General features: G+C 52.9%; 1 protein-coding gene across 1 annotated transcript in view; it reads right to left on the bottom strand.

The window, feature by feature from the left end:
- Positions 1-857: 857 nt before the first annotated feature.
- CASK (calcium/calmodulin dependent serine protein kinase) overlaps positions 858-15,749 on the bottom strand; it is a 293,487-nt gene continuing 278,595 nt past the window's right edge. Inside the window, 4 exon segments of the mRNA XM_079765497.1 lie at positions 858-1,917; positions 6,266-6,349; positions 13,863-14,026; positions 14,029-14,064. Of these exon segments, the coding sequence (XP_079621623.1) occupies positions 1,741-1,917; positions 6,266-6,349; positions 13,863-14,026; positions 14,029-14,064 (461 nt within the window). The 3' untranslated portion in view covers positions 858-1,740.

The raw sequence follows: 15,749 nt of genomic DNA, 5'->3' as shown, positions 1-15,749 counted from the left end.
GCTCAGAACACACCCTGCACATCCTGCCAAAAGGCACAAAGCGATGAGGCCATCTAACTGTCAAGAAGCAAACACGATGGTATTTTTTTCAAGGATCTCAGGTTAACAGAACCACGTCACACACCCTGGCGCTATCATGAAAAACCTTCCACTGACCTCTGGCAAGAGTCGGAAACCCTCAGCCCGAATCTGCTGTAGTGGAAGGATGTGACCTCATGTAAGGGCGATGAGATGGTTAATGTTTCTACAGCAACAAGGACAGATGATTCTCCTGTGCCAAGGGATATAGCAAGAGGAAGGGAAACCACAGATGGCCTCTGGGACATGGTGGCCCTCGGGTGACCGCGTGTGCTCTGGGAGCCAGGCATGGTCTGAGCTGTGCTCTGGCAGAGTAATTTGTTGTCCTTCCAACTGATAGTCGCTCCTGGACCTTTGATGGTTCAATGAGCATCTAATGAATTATAAAATCGGAAAGATTATCGGTTGTATATCTGAACAAATCTATAATGAAATGAAGGACCCAAAGGCTTTTAATATTGAACACATAAAAGGAAGTATATTTAAAAAACTTGGTCAAACTGTCCTGTTGGTTAGCATTTTAAAGGAATTTACAGGGCTGTTATAGATTATTCTTTTGGAATAATTCAGTTTATAGCAAATGCCTAAACTGGTTTCTTCATTGCACAGTATATTCTCTTAAAATGGGCGCTTTTAAAACAATGACATACATTTTAAAAATCCTCATTTCTTTGCTTAATTAAAACGTTAATACTCTCAGACAACACAGATCTGAAATGGCGAACCCAGCAATTCCCCCTCCCACCTTACAACAAATTAAATTGAGACAAAATTACAAACACATTTCACTATATGATTATTATTAATAAAAATCAGTTTTGTTTTTGTCGGTTTTTTTTTATAAAGTTGCCCGAAATGCAAGGGATGTGCATAGGTTTTACAACTTAGTCATAATAGCATCTTATTCTTATTCGCTGGGTGTGCCCCGTGAGCGGAATGTACTTGCCTGTAATTACAGATTGTTTTGTCCAACACAGACACACCGACAGCATAAACGCTCGCGACTGTCCACATGCATTAAGAGTCAAGACCCAACTTCAAATCTCTAAAAGGTTTACAGGGGGCTTCAAAGAGACAGTATCACATCATCTGGATGTTACATCAAGGACTTAAAAAAAAAAGACTACTCTAAAAAACAGAAGAGAAAAAAGGCCTTTAAAAATTTATGACTGTTTTGTCATCACTAGACTGATTATTTCAAATAAATAAAGGAAAGAAAGAGATTCCAATCCAGGAAATCAGACTCTAAAAAGAATGTAGTATTCCACCCCCGGTCAAGGTAACAGAATCATTGTTTATTATTATTAAAATAGATTATAGAAAGCAGCATCTATTTTGTGCAGTTTTTAGGGGCCTTGGAAATAAAAAGCTATGATTTCAAAAAATATAACATTCCAAAGGATTGAATAATACATACATTTAAAGATACATTTTATTAAAGTTTAGGAGAACTGATTAAAAAAGATACTGTCTCTTTAAATTAGTGTGTAATTGTTTTTCTCCTCCTACCTAATTCGGACATGACAATAATTATAAATGTAGGTCACACTACAACTAGGTAGTCTCTAGGGACCACGACCTGCTGACACAAGGCCGATAACAAAGAGGCGTTTCCATGTATGAGGTGGCTCCCAGGTATGCGGCAGATATCTGGGGACAGGACTAATAGACCCAGGACACGGGGACCCACTGAGGGGCTGTGCACACGAGCTCCACGGCTTCCTCCAGGTGTCTGATTGTCTCATCAATTTCATTGTTGATAATTGTGAGATCGAAGTAGTGTGCGTATGTTCTCTGTAAGATATCAGACTCCTTCTGCAGGCGCTGAAGAGATTCATCCTGGATGGAGAGGGGACGGAGGCAGGGGCGGGCAGGGGAGGAGGGAAAAGTAGAGAAGAGAGAAGTCAGCGGGATTCTTTTTCTTTGCGCGTTTCTGTTCGTCTCAGTGTCAGAAACAGCCAAGGCCAGACCTCGATGTGCTGCATTGGGGCACAAGGCCGAGTCCGCTTCGTTGACAGAGGAGACGAGGGACAGTTCTGGGTCACAGAACTCCTGCTTGCAACCCAGACCGCTCACCATGCAACGAAGAGTTCCACACCAAACCGGACGGACCAGAGAAAACACACACTCTTCAGCAAACACATTGCCCCCCACCACTACCAGGCCTAGCCGATCTGTCTTCATTCCTCTGACCCAGCCCCTCAGCCCCAGCCTCTCTCCTGCTCCCTGCTCGGTGGGAGGGCTTTGGGGTGAGGTTAGAGCCTGCCTGGCTCCCCTCTGCACAACAAATGAAGTTGCATTTCCCTCCTTTCTACTTAGAGGTTCAACATGTTCTGAGAATTCAATTACATATAATGGCCCTCACTCAGCAGCAGTGGATGCCAGAGGCGAAAGCTTTCTGGATGTTACAGATAATGGACGAAATGAGGCTATTTCCCAGACACAACAGCGACTGGCATCTGATGAGTCCCCTCAAATTGGTCTGGATCGGAAAGGGCCAAATGCCACATCTATAAGTATGTGCGTCTCTTAGGGGGGGACACTGAGGGAGAGGCAGCCGCTGAGCTCTAGGGAGTCTGGCTCCAGTCAAGAACTTTCCCTCCACTCCAGAGCTGGTTACAGACTCGGAGAACTGTCGCTGGCTGAGCCCGCAGCAAGGGGACATTCAGGGCCCCGAGTTTGTCACGAGAGTCTCACGTTGGCCTCAGGGTGGCGCTTCTTTCAAGATAAGGGCCTCCTAAGAGTCACCAGAGAGTCCGCCCCTGCCTCTTTATGGCTCATACAATGTTGCAAGTTCAATGGACACGTTCAGATGTGAAGCCAGGCAACTTGCTCAGTCACGTTAGCTGCCCCCTTCTCCTCCAGCGCTGGGTGGGCGAGCTGCTGGCTCGAGTCTCACAACACACACAGATGCAATGAAACACCTGCTTATCAGCTTAGTACCGTCCCCCCACCTAGACCGCAAACCGCGTGCGCTGTCCTCGCCGTGTCCTTGGCATTGTGCCTTGCATACAGTAAGCGCCTAATACATGTTATGGAAAGAACAAGCACTTGGCTGACTACCGCTGGCCATGACCGGGTGTGATGGGTGCTGGCTCTATACTCGAGACAGAGCAGCTCTACGGGGACGCGGGCGCCTCTGATGACAGATGGGGCTGCGGACAAGCTCAAGGCTGCGGGGCTGCCAGGGACTTGGGAGCGTGGTGCCCGCCTACGGCTCAGGGCCCCCCCTCTTGCCTGGGCCCCTTCCTGATGCGCCTGTGGGGCAAGGCTCTGGAAAGGGGACCCAGAGCGACACTCGGCTGACACCAGGGAAGTTGGGACCCCCATCTTTTCTCCAGGACAGCCTGTGGGAGCCTCCCGCCTGTGTGCCTTCTCCTGCCAGGATGCGCTGGCGTGCCGGGACGCCAGGCGGTGACTCCTGCGGTGCTGATAAAGCCTCGGCTCCTCGCCTTCTAAGGCCGCATCAGCACGCTTTCCGCTTGCACTTCAAAAGCATCGTATTTTCACTGTGGCTTTATCTGACAACAAACACAGCGCAGAGGAGGATCCCTAACAGGCAGCGGGCTCCTGGGGACATCGGGTCCTGGGCTCCCCACCCCCCAGCAGAGCCTCTGATTTGCTGGGAAAGCTGGGGTGCTGAGAACATCCAGGGGAGGCTGGGCCGAGAGCATGGCCTTTTGCATGGAGCTCTCAGCACAGGAATGAAGCGCCCTCTTCGGCTCTGATGAGACGAAGCTGTATCTGTCACAGCTTCTGCCTCCGCGACAGCTCGCCTGGGGGCGGGCCTGGCCGGGAGCAGGGGGCCCCTCAGTGAAAACAAAATGCCTTTATGCTGCCAGCAGAAGCAAGGGGCTACGGGAGGAGACCGCTACATCCCACATCCTACATCCTACATCCTACATCCTACATCCCACATCCTACATCCTACATCCCACATCCTACATCCTACATCCCACATCCCACATCCTACATCCTACATCCTACACCCTACATCCTACATCCTACATCCCACATCCTACATCCCACATCCTACATCCTACATCCCACATCCTACATCCCACATCCTACATCCTACATCCTACATCCTACATCCTACATCCCACATCCTACATCCCACATCCTACATCCTACATCCTACATCCCACATCCTACATCCCACATCCTACATCCTACATCCTACATCCTACATCCTACATCCTACATCCCACATCCTACATCCCACATCCTACATCCCACATCCTACATCCTACATCCTACATCCCACATCCTACATCCCACATCCTACATCCTACATCCTACATCCCACATCCTACATCCCACATCCTACATCCTACATCCTACATCCCACATCCTACATCCCACATCCTACATCCTACATCCTACATCCTACATCCGCGCAGGTGAGCAGGCCGCAATGCATCGCCGCCTGGCTGGTACTTACAGGCAACTTCCTGCACCATTTTGGCAGCTACGGAAAATTAGCGAAAGGGCGGGGAGACAGGCAACACAAACACAAAAACAAAGCAAAGATGATGATTCAACAAAAACACGCGGCAAGCTGACCACAGTGGGCGGCTTCCAACGCGTTCGCGTGTTACAGCGGAGGGGAAGCCAGCCCGTCCCCAAAGGAACGCCCCTCTGCCAAGACAACGGCCCCAAGTGGTGACTGAAAACAGAGGTCACGCAGAAACCTCAATGTCTCCTCTTCCTTAAAGGCACAGGACGCGAACATCTGCAAGCCCTGGTTTCACTGCGCAGAGCCTAGAGCCCCCTGGTGGCTTGCTGCCCTGCGGAAGTGATGGATTCAGGAGGATTCAGGGCGGGAGTCTCCCCTGAAGAATGACCCCCAGATCGAGAGACATGGAAGCATGGACAGAGTGCGGAACCTCAGAGGAAAGGCGGGGGAGGGTGGGAGGGAATCAACCAAGGACACCTTGTGTGCATGTATGCACATGTCATGGACACACACAATGGGGTGGTGAGGGCCTGGGGCGGGGGGCAGGGTGGGCTGGAGGGGGTCATGGGGGGAAAAGGGGACATGTGTAATACTTTCAATAATAATTAGAAAGAAGAATGACCGCACAGGGAAGCCCCACCATGGCTGCCTTCCTATCTGCCAGCCACAGGCGCCGTCCCGGCTGCCTGCCCGGTCTCTGAGGCCGCTGCTCACTTGCGTTGGCCTCACAGGGGACTGAGCTCATCCCCGGGGACCGATGTGGCGATTCTGTGTGAGTGCCACCCGCAGAGGCTGCGGACGGAGCCCGGGCAGCCCCGCCAAGGCCATCCCTGGCCCAGAGCTGGGCCTGGTGGCCGCTTGGCTTCATCCCTCTGAGGATAGGAGGGCGGAGGGGGTGCGAGCCCTTTAAAAGGACACCTATTTCAACCCTTTCAGAGGAGCCCATGATCGCCCTCATATGTGGAATCCAATGAACATAAACTGAGGAAGGGAGTGGACCCAGAGACATGGAGGCATGGAACAGAGTGCGGGATCTCAGAGGGAAGGCGGGTGGAGGGACCTGGAGAGCATTACGCTAAGTGAAATAAGCCAGTCAGAGAAAGACAAGTATCCCATGATCTCACTCATATGTGGACTATAATGAATAACATAAACTGATCAATAAAATAGATCATAGCAATGTTTACAGACACATTTAGATCCAGATAAAACAGATCCAGAGACACAGAAGCACGGAACAGACTGTGGAATCTCAGAGGAAAGGCGGGGGAGGGTGGGTGGGTGGGAGGTGATCAACCAAAGAATGCGTGTGCATATATGCATGACCCATGGACACAGACAGTGGGGTGCTGGGGGCCTGGGGCGGGCTGGAAGGGGTTGATGGGAGAAAAAAGGGGACATGTGTAATACTCTCAACAGTATTTTAAAAACAAGAAATAATTGAAAAGAAGTAGACTTATTGATTAGGCCACAGGGAGACTGTGCTGGGGAGCAGGGCTTGCGTCTGCCTAATGGCTGATCTCGGGGGAACACGCCTGTCTGGCCTCGTTCCTGACCCTGAACGAGGACCACACACCAGGGACGTGGCCTTGGCCCGCCAGCATCGGGATGGAGCGGGGCTGCGCTCGGGGCCTCCCGGACACGGGGCTGTGGTGCGGGCCGCACAGCAGGACCGGCCCTGGCCATGGGGGGGTGCGCACGGGGTGGGGGTCACTGATCAGGTCTTACCTCATTCAAACCCGGGGTGATGGTTGGTGCGGCAATAAAAACAACAAAAGGAGCGAACTCGGCGGTTCTCAGGACCTTCAGCGCCTGCGTGAGAGAGACTGAGACTTAGAAGATGAAGTGCAACTTGCAAGTGAGTCTAAAACGTGACCCAGCCGAAAAGGCCGTAACCCACATTCCGGCCAGGGGTCTCACCAGGTAAGTGACCAACGCTACGACCCACATAGGACTCCCTTTCTCCCGAGGGAGAGGCGACAGCCACCAGCAAACAAGAGGCGACAGACTGGACATTTTTCTTACGCATCTCATGAGCCAATCTGACCGAGCTTTCTTCAGAAAAGTCAACACTGGTCATGCTGCTTTGGGGTTCGCTTAGAGCTGGCTGCTGATTGCAGCCGACACGCTGATGTCTAGGAAGTGCATTTTGGGGGAGCCTGGGACCGGCTGGCTGGCCTCCCCACCGATCCACAGCCCGCTTCCCACTTCAAACCCGAAGTTGCTAACAGGGATGCTCAGACTGTGACCCCTGGCACCGTGAGGCCGTGTTCGCAGCATGTGAGTTGCCCTGATGAGGGGTGGGGGCGGGGGTGGGGGTTGGGGGAGGTTGTGGGGGTAGACCCTGCCCGGAGCTGGGGTCTGGAGCCCCTGGAGCAGCTTGGGGGCTATAAGCAGGTCACAGGCCCCTGAGGAGATGCTACATTCCAGGGACAGGGGCCTCCAAGCCCCTGCCAGCTTCCTTACCTGTCAGCCTGTCCCCCCCCTGCCCCCCGCGGTCCCCGCGGGCTCGCCTTGCCCAAGTACTTGAGGCTCCAGAGTGGGCCAAACCCTGTCTGGCTTCCTGGCCCTTTTCTTATGACGCCCCGTGCCTGGACCTGCCATCCCTCGCCCCTGTCCCCCTCTCTCTTCTGCTTGGTTGAGGGTTTGCTGAACAGAGCACTGGTTTTCTTTCCTTCCTGTCCCTGTCCCTGTCCTTCCTTTCTTTTTGTTACTCCTCAGCGGAGGATGTTTTCCCATTGATTTACAGAGAGAGTGGAAGAGGGAGGGAGAGTCAGAGAGAGACATCGATGTGAGAGAAACACACCGATTGGTTGCCTCCTGCACAAGCGCCCTGACCAGGGCCTGGGCCGGGGAGGAGCCTGTGACTGAGGTAGGTGCCCTTGACTGGGATCGAAGCCGGGACCCTTTGGTTCGCAGGCCGACGCTCTAGCCACTGAGCCACACCGGCCAGGGCACTGATGTTCTTTTCTCTAGAAAGTCCTCTATGAGCTCTGAGCTGGCCCTGGAGGGGGAGTACCTTGGGGCGGGGGCTGTGTCTTGGTTAGTTGTCGCCCTCAGGCCCAAATGGCACTTGGGGTAAACCGTCTTTATGAGAAAATGGAAGCGTAAGGCAGCGCGTAGAGTTTGCACAAAATCAAGCTGCCTTTCGAGGCGGGTCGGACCACAGGGCACCAAGCTCTCCTGGCCGCCGGGCCTCTCCGGGCCTCTAGGCACCCACGGCCGCAAAGAGGCAACTTGGAGAGTGAACGCTTTGTCTTTCCTATGGCGTGCAAATTCACGTTCACTAGTGTTGTTTCTTTTTTATTTTAAAATTTCATTTTCTAGCCCTAGCCAGTTTGGCTCAGTGGATAGAGCGTCGGCCTGCGGACTGAAGGGTCCCAGGTTCGATTCCAGCCAAGGGTATATGCCCGGGCTGTGGGCTCGATCCCCGGTGAGGGGTATGCAGGAGGTAGCCAATCCATGATTCTCTCTCATCGTTGATATTTTTCTCTCTCTCCCTCTCCCTTCCTCTCTGAAATCAATAAAGATATATATTTAAAAAAAATAAAATTTTATTTAAAAATATTTTTATCGATTTCAGAGACAAAGGGAGAGAGAGAGAGAAACATCAATGATGAGAGGGAATCATGGATTGGCTGCCTCCTGCATGCCCCACACTGGTGATCGAGCCTGCAACCTGGGCATGTGCCCTTGACTGGAATCAAACCCAGGATCCTTCAGTCCGCAGGCCAACGCTCTATCCACTGAGCCACACCAGCTAGGACAGGATTGTTTCTTAAAAAAAAATTTTATTGATTTCAGAGAGGAAGGGAGAGAGGGAGGGAGGGAGGGAGGGAGAGAGAGAGAGAGAGAGAGAGAGAGAGAGAGAGAGAAACATCAATGATGAGTCATTGATCAGCTGCCCCCTGCATGTGCCCTATGGGGATGGGGCCTGCAACCCAGGCATGTGCCCTGACCGGGAATCGAACCGTGACCTCCTGGTTCATGGACTGATGCTCAGCCACTGAGCCACACCGGCCGGGCCAGGATCGTTTCTGAATTTTCGTTGCACAGCAGCTCCTTGTGGGCTGAGGGACCTGGCACATCACTCTCCCTGTCCTTCCTGTGCTCATGGGTCAGGGGCGCCCTCCCATGGCCGGCTCCTGGGCAGCTGCGATGGCAACAGTCTCAGGCACAGAGCCCACCCTCGCCCCCGGCCCTGAAGCGGCCCCTGTGCCAGAGGGAGCTCCGCGCTCCGCTGCTGAATGGAACCAGCGGGTGAGGTGGAGAAGGCCACCCCGGGCGGGAGGTGGCCCTGTGTCTGCTCAGCGACCCAGCCAGACAGCCACCCCGTTCTTCGCCTGCTCCCGCCTCCCAACCGCAGCAAACACGCTCCTCGGAGGACACGATCTCCCTGCAGATGGCCCTTCCCTGCGCACCGCACACACGCGGTCATCCTGCGCTTCCTGCGTGACACGGCCAACGCAGCCTGTGCCCACCACACGGCCAAACGCCTCTTGTGCCGAAGAACCAGGCTGTATTCCTGCAGCAGAGTCACCACACTGTCCCTCAGTTCCTGAGGGTCTCTGTCCCGCCCTCTGCTTCCCTTATGGGTCTCAAGTGCTTGTCATTCGTTGTGCAGCCTCAGCTTGCCTGAGGTTCAAGGTCACTGCACAGGGATGCCCTCCCTCAGGCCTTGAATAGGCGACTTCCCAATGATCTCCTAACCCCTTTCCTTTCTGGCTTTAGGTGAAACACACATTTGTTACTATTTACAGGCAAACAGCTCTTTTCTGAACCCCGAAGAGGAGCGGGAGTCTAGAAAGATCCCTGGAAACACACTGGATCCAAACAGCCAAAGTAACATGAACGTAGCATTTAAAGCGAATTCTTCAGTTCTCTTCTGGGCAGAGAAACTGATTTACAGCTCATCTCTGGTCAGTAATTAATCTCAGGTTACCCGTCTTCCAGGAATAAGAAACCATTTGACCAAGTACCTAAGATGCAGATATCTTTCCCATTTACTCGGTCTGCAAACTGAAAACGTACAGAAGAGCAGGCGCCTGAGTCATTTTGTACAAAAATCTAAGGAAGAGCCAGCGGGTCTCACCAAATGGTCAGAAGCCGGCCCTTGTTTTGAGTCGAGATTCCTAATCAGGCTGCAGATACACTTGAGGACAGACTTCCCTTTGTGGGCAAAAGCAAAACACAAGCATTCTGCTACTCTTCACTTTGAATGCAGCAAATGGGTAAATCAGAATAAAATCAAAAGTTAAAATGGCCACAGCAAGTTCTGATTACACACTGGAGCTATTACAGTTTCAGTTTTACAGATATAGATTATTTTCTGAGCCATGGCTTTATTTCCATGAGAAATAAGTTCCGTAGTTTTTCTCAGGTTGGACTGCGTTCTAGATTTTTCTAAATGCAAAAAAACCCAAACCAAAAACGTACCAACAAACCACAACCTCCCCACCTTCCCCCCAAATACCACTCTGTACAAGGTGGATTAGCTTAAGGAGTCTCAGGGTTCACTCTTCTAGGCCGATACAATGAAAAGAGGCTAGAATTTATTGTAGGAAACCTAAAACCCAAACAACACTCTTCAAGTTTGAACCTCATTTTCAATGGGCTGTAAAACCTTGGCCAAGTCGTAATTATGTTAGCCTTGGTTTCTTCATCTACAAAAGTTAGCCTCGATATCTCTGTAAGGGCAGAGAAAAAAAGGCCTCTCCTCAATTTACTAGTAGGAGAAGCTCCTGGTAATTAAACCCCAAGACTGCTGGCTCCTCTGATTCAAACAGCCCCTCTGTTCAAACTGAGGGACAAGATAAGTTACTCTCAAGGCCACATTCTTGCATGCCCCTCCTCCCTGCTGTTTTCACAATTCAGGGATAATTAGTAGAAACTTCCCTTCCCCAGTTCCCTTCAAATAAGCATCTTTTGAACTTTTACTCTAAGCATGTTTTACAGGCCTGGGAAAAATACTGATAAGACACCTCCCTAAGACATCTGCCCCGACTGTCTCCTGAAGAACTGACAAACTACAACCCCGCTGATGGCTGCTCAATTTCAGCCCCCAGGTCCCCCTCCCTTCCTTGTCAACAGCAGGCAAGGCTTTTAAAAAGGGGAGTAGTTCGGTTTTTGTTCTTTGTCTTTACATTGAGTAGCAATACACCAGCCCTTTCTCCGCAGGAAAAGTAAAATGAACTCTCTCTGTATCTAGCTCTTCTCTCAGCTGTGAATACTTTCGCAGCCCAGCGTCGCCAGCCTAAAAAACCCTAACAATCTCTATCTCAGGGTGACAAGGATCAGGTAAGGGGTCCTAATGCTTGGCAAGATGGAGAGCGCTATCGGAACACAACCTATTATTATCATTTCTACGCAGCCAGGTTACACCTTTTCTTCCAGCTTAATGTCTCTGCCATGGTTCTGGAGGTTTAAAGTCGGAGCACGGTGTCTTGCCACACAGTATTATTAGACACTAGAGGCCTGGTGCACGAATTCGTGCATGGGTGGGGTCCCTCAGCCTGGCTGGTGGGAGGTTGGCTAGCCATGGGAGGTTGGCTGTGGGAGCGCACTGACCACCAGCAGGCAGCTCCTGCGTTGAGCGTCTGCCCCCTAGTGGTCAGTGCGCATCATAGCAACCAGTCGACCAGTCATTTGGTCACTTAGGCTTTTATATATATAGATGTGCTCCATTTGGCCTGACTGTCTGAAATAAGTTAAGATGGTCCCAAGTATTGGACCGGAACTAGAGCTGAACACCAGCGGTAGGTGGTCTTTCATCCTCACCAGCTTGCCTTCCTATGTGCGTTCTTAGCTCCTGCACGGTGCTTGGAACACAGTAGGTGCTTAATAGGGGCTGGCTGAATCAAACTGTCCATGAGATACAGCAGAGGAGGTGACCTCAAAGGCTGGGGTGGGGCAGGCGTGGAGAAAAATGTCCCAAGGAGAGAGCGCCCCGGAGCAATGAGGCTGGGCCCAACAGCAAGTCAGTCATGGCCACAAACATCCTGATGTCAGGATGCGGGCCTTGCCAAGCCGGGGGCACAGTGGCCTGAAGGTGGAGGGGAAAACCCAGTAGGCGAGGCCCTGTGGGCACCTGCAGCTGGACCCCTGGGTGCGGCATTCAGTGTGAGCGCGGGACCGGGCATACGTCTAGACTGAACACGTGTGGCCCCCCGCAGAGAGCCTGGGACCAGAGTGGCCAACCAGACCAACGGGAGGAACAGGACGCGGGCGACCCCTGTCCCCAGAGAGGCTCAGGCAGAGAACAGGACACCTCCGGCCGGTCCTCAGGGGTGGGTGGCCCTGCCAGGATCATGCTTCTCAGAGGGGGGGACACAGGAAACAGGGGAGAAGAATGCAGCAGTCAGGGGTGCAGGGCAAGTGCCCAGCCAGGATGAGGGGTGCCCAGGTGTCCGGGGCCACACAGAAAGTGCCGCGGGGATGTCCTGAAAAGGCCGAGAGAAGTGTCCCCGCCCAGCAGTGCAGAGCAATGCATGGCTGCGCAAGGCCAAGGGCAGGGGCACAGGGAGAGCGGGGTGTGGGGCGTGGCGGCAGAAGCAGCGGCGGCAGCGGCAGGGGAGCCGGGAAGCCCTGGCAAGTGGACTTGGGGCAATGCGGAGGGGTCTGAGCCCTGCAGCCCTGCAGCCAGCGAACTGCTCGAGACGTTACTACCAGCAGAAAACGACGTTCAGGTGAAGACCAGTGTGGAACCCAAGGAGAGGACGCCGCGGACCAGGCCCAGGATTGAGACTTTGCCTCTAGCCAGCCCTGGCCAGAAGGTTTTTCCAATCCCTGGTGAGGAGGGATCAGCCGTTAAACAAGGATCCGCGTGCGGCACACAGCATCTACTTCGTTCTCTGCAGGTCCAAGATGATTGCTAAGCACACTGTCGAGTGTCTGCTTGCCTCCCAGTCCCTTAACCGGATTCCAAGTTCAAGAGAAGCCCATCAGGTGCCGAGAAACGGAAACAGGTGAACCCACGGGCCAGGCTGTTAGCATCTGGGAGCTGAGCGGTGGGCGCCTGGTCACAGACCCTGAGCGCAGGAGCCATTCTCCCTCTGGGGATGGCTAGAGGACCAAGCCTCATAAGGCAGCCCTTGAACAGGACCTCCCCTGCCTTGGATACCCAGGGAGCCTCCTGATGCAACGGGGCCTGCTGGTCTACCATTCCATTCGGATTCTACACTGAGTAGCCAGATGATGATGATCTCTGAACGCATAATAACCTGGCCACTCAGTGTGTATATATATGTATATTAGAGGCCCGGTGCATGAATTCGTGCATGGGTGGGGTCTGGCCAGCCTGGCCAGTGGCGGTTGGTCGGCCTGCCTGCTGGTCGAACTCCTGGTCGAGGGGACCATTTGCATATTAGCCTTTTATTCTATAGGATAGACACTGAGTGGCCAGATTATTATGCGTTCAGAGATCATCATCATCTGGCCACTCAGTGTATTTACAAGGGCGAAGGGATGTGGGGTACAAACAGGTCTTTAGGAATGGCAGCCTGGGAGCCCTGGGATCACAGCCTCTCCGACAACCCGCCCTGATGCTTCTCACTCCGGAGTCCTTCCTAGGGGGCTTTAAGCCCCCCCCCCCCCCCCCCCCCCCGCTACTTGCTTTGACCTCGGAGAGGAAAAACAGCTTATCTGCATGGTTGCCGCAGGCCTTGGGCTTTTTCCTTTGTGAGTTTAATGATTTCCATGGCTTCCGGTGTGGGACTTCTCTCAATAAATCATCTGATCATCTCCACGTTCGCCACATCCCTCCTAGTTTTAGTTCAGGGTCAGGCATCTCATCAGTAAAGAGATGGCGGAGGCAGACAGCCACCCCAGGCTCCGTCCCGGCCCCACCGGTCACCCCAGGGCTCACTCCCGCTTGCTTTCATAGGCTGGTGCCGTGTTCCAGACCCAGGCCCCAGGGCCAGAGTTTCTCGCTGGGGACTAACCTATGATGCTGGCAGAGGCTCTGATGGTCCAGCGTGAGCTGCACCCAGAGAGGTCAAGTTGGCTGTTGGGAGAAAGAGCCCGACTCTCATTCTGAGGCCAGATTATGGTAGGATTTCTGGCAAGACACCCCCCAGGGAGTTCATTGAGCTCCTGAGTAGAAGGAATCTCGGGAGAGGACAGACTCTGCTTCTTAAATACTTGGTGTGTGCACCAAGTCCAACAATTAGTATGTCGTCTGGACCGTTAACCCACGATGCCTTCATCCCTGATCCTTTCCTATAGTTCATTCAGTTACGCGGCCTGTGACATTCTGATGGCATTTTGATGGCAAAGCCCGAGCTCAGCATGCAGGCGGGGTGCCGGGCTGGATGTGGCTGGGCATTACCTGAGGCTCCACGTCCAGGATGGCGATCAGCCCCTGCTCGTGGATCTTGCGGATGGTCTCCAGCTTGGTCCCGTACATGGCGTCCTCGTGGCTGCCGTACTCCAAGTACTCGTTGTTGGAGATGTCCTGCATCATTTGGTCATGGGACACAAAGTAGTAGTTCTTCCGTTCTCCTCATCTTTCTTTGGAGGTCTGGTGGTATCTGCAAAGCCACACGCCAAGAGAGGATTAAAAGGCGGAGCCTGGGGTCCCCATGGGCCTACCCAAACCTAATCTCTTCTTAAACTGTGGATTGCACAGTATATGCCTCCTGCCCTGTTCCCAGCCCTAGTAGCTTTGTAGAACTAAATTCTGGAAGTTGCATTTATCTGCGTGACGTCAGACCACAGTAGCTGGCGAGTTGTTTGGTTTGGTGCAGTGGTCGGCAAACTCCTTAGTCCACAGAGCCAGATATCAACAGGACAACGATTGAAATTTCTTTTGAGAGCCAAATTTTTTAAACTTAAACTTCTTCTAACGCCACTTCTTCAACATAGACTCGCCCAGGCCGTGGTATTTTGTGGAAGAGCCACACTCAAGGGGCCAAAGAGCCGCACGTGGCTCGCGAGCTGCAGTTTGCCGACCACTGGTTTGGTGAATCTTTTGGTGTTTGGGTAAGATCTATTTCGTTCTCTCAGGGGTCACCACATGAGAAAGACACAAAACGACCCACGAGTAACTTAACTCACTGTGTGCCTTACGGCAGTCAGGCAGAAGGAGAAAAGAATGTAAAAGATAGAAAACTCCATGTGGTTATTTCAATTGAAGATAAATGAAAACTTCAGTTGCTCAGTCTCACTAGCCACATTTCCAGGGTTCAATAGGCACACGTGGCTACTGGCCACTGTGCTGGACAGTGAAGACCCTGAACTCTGCTCTCATCAGAGAAGGCCCATCGGGCCCTGCTCATCTGGAGCATCTTGCAGGAGGAGAAGGTTAGAACACGGCAGAGGCACGCCACACTGCACACACAATGACATCAGCCAGATGTGCCCCGGCGTTCAGAGAGACCTTCACCAGGAGCTGGCAAACTCTGGCCTGTGGGTCAAATATGCCCACGGTCTGTTTTTGTGAATCAAGTTCCACCGGAACACAGCCATGCCCATTCCTTTCCATACTGTCTGCGCCTAATTTCATGCCACAAGGGCAAAGCTGAGTAGTTGTGACAGAGACACAACACAGCTCAGGAAATTTTTTCTAGGCAAGGCAGGGGCATTGCTTTTGATTTCCCCTCCCCTCCCCTCTCCTCCCTTCCTCCTCCCTTCCCTCCTTCCTCCCTTCCTTCCTCCCTCCTCCCTCCCTCCCTTCCCTCCTTCCTCCCTTCCTTCCTCCCTCCCTTCCTCCCTCCCTTCCTTCCTTCCTTCCTTCCTCCCTTCCTTCCTCCCTCCCTCCTTCCTTCCTTCCTTCCTTCCTTCCTCCCTTCCTCCCTTCCCTCCTTCCTCCCTTCCCTCCTTCCTCCCTTCCTTCCTCCCTCCCTCCCTTCCTTCCTTCCTTCCTTCCTCCCTTCCTCCCTCCCTTCCTTCCTTCCTTCCTTCCTTCCTCTCTTCCCTCCTTCCTCCCTTCCTTCCTCCCTTCCTTCCTCCCTTCCCTCCTTCCTCCCTTCCTTCCTCCCTCCCTTCCTTCCTTCCTTCCTTCCTTCCTCTCTTCCCTCCTTCCTCCCTTCCTTCCTCCCTTCCTTCCTCCCTTCCCTCCTTCCTCCCTTCCTTCCTCCCTCCCTTCCTTCCTTCCTTCCTTCCTTCCTCCCTTCCTTCCTCCCTCCCTCCCTTCCTTCCTTCCTCCCTTCCTTCCCTCCTTCCTCCCTTCCTTCCTCCCTCCCTCCCTTCCTTCCTTCCTCCCTCCCTTCCCTCC

Source organism: Cnephaeus nilssonii, assembly GCF_951640355.1.
Source record: "Cnephaeus nilssonii genome assembly, chromosome: X".
In the NCBI taxonomy this organism is placed as follows: Eukaryota; Metazoa; Chordata; class Mammalia; order Chiroptera; family Vespertilionidae; genus Cnephaeus; species Cnephaeus nilssonii.
The sequence above is the reverse complement of the archived record's forward strand: the minus strand, read 5'-3'. Positions and strand labels throughout refer to the sequence as shown.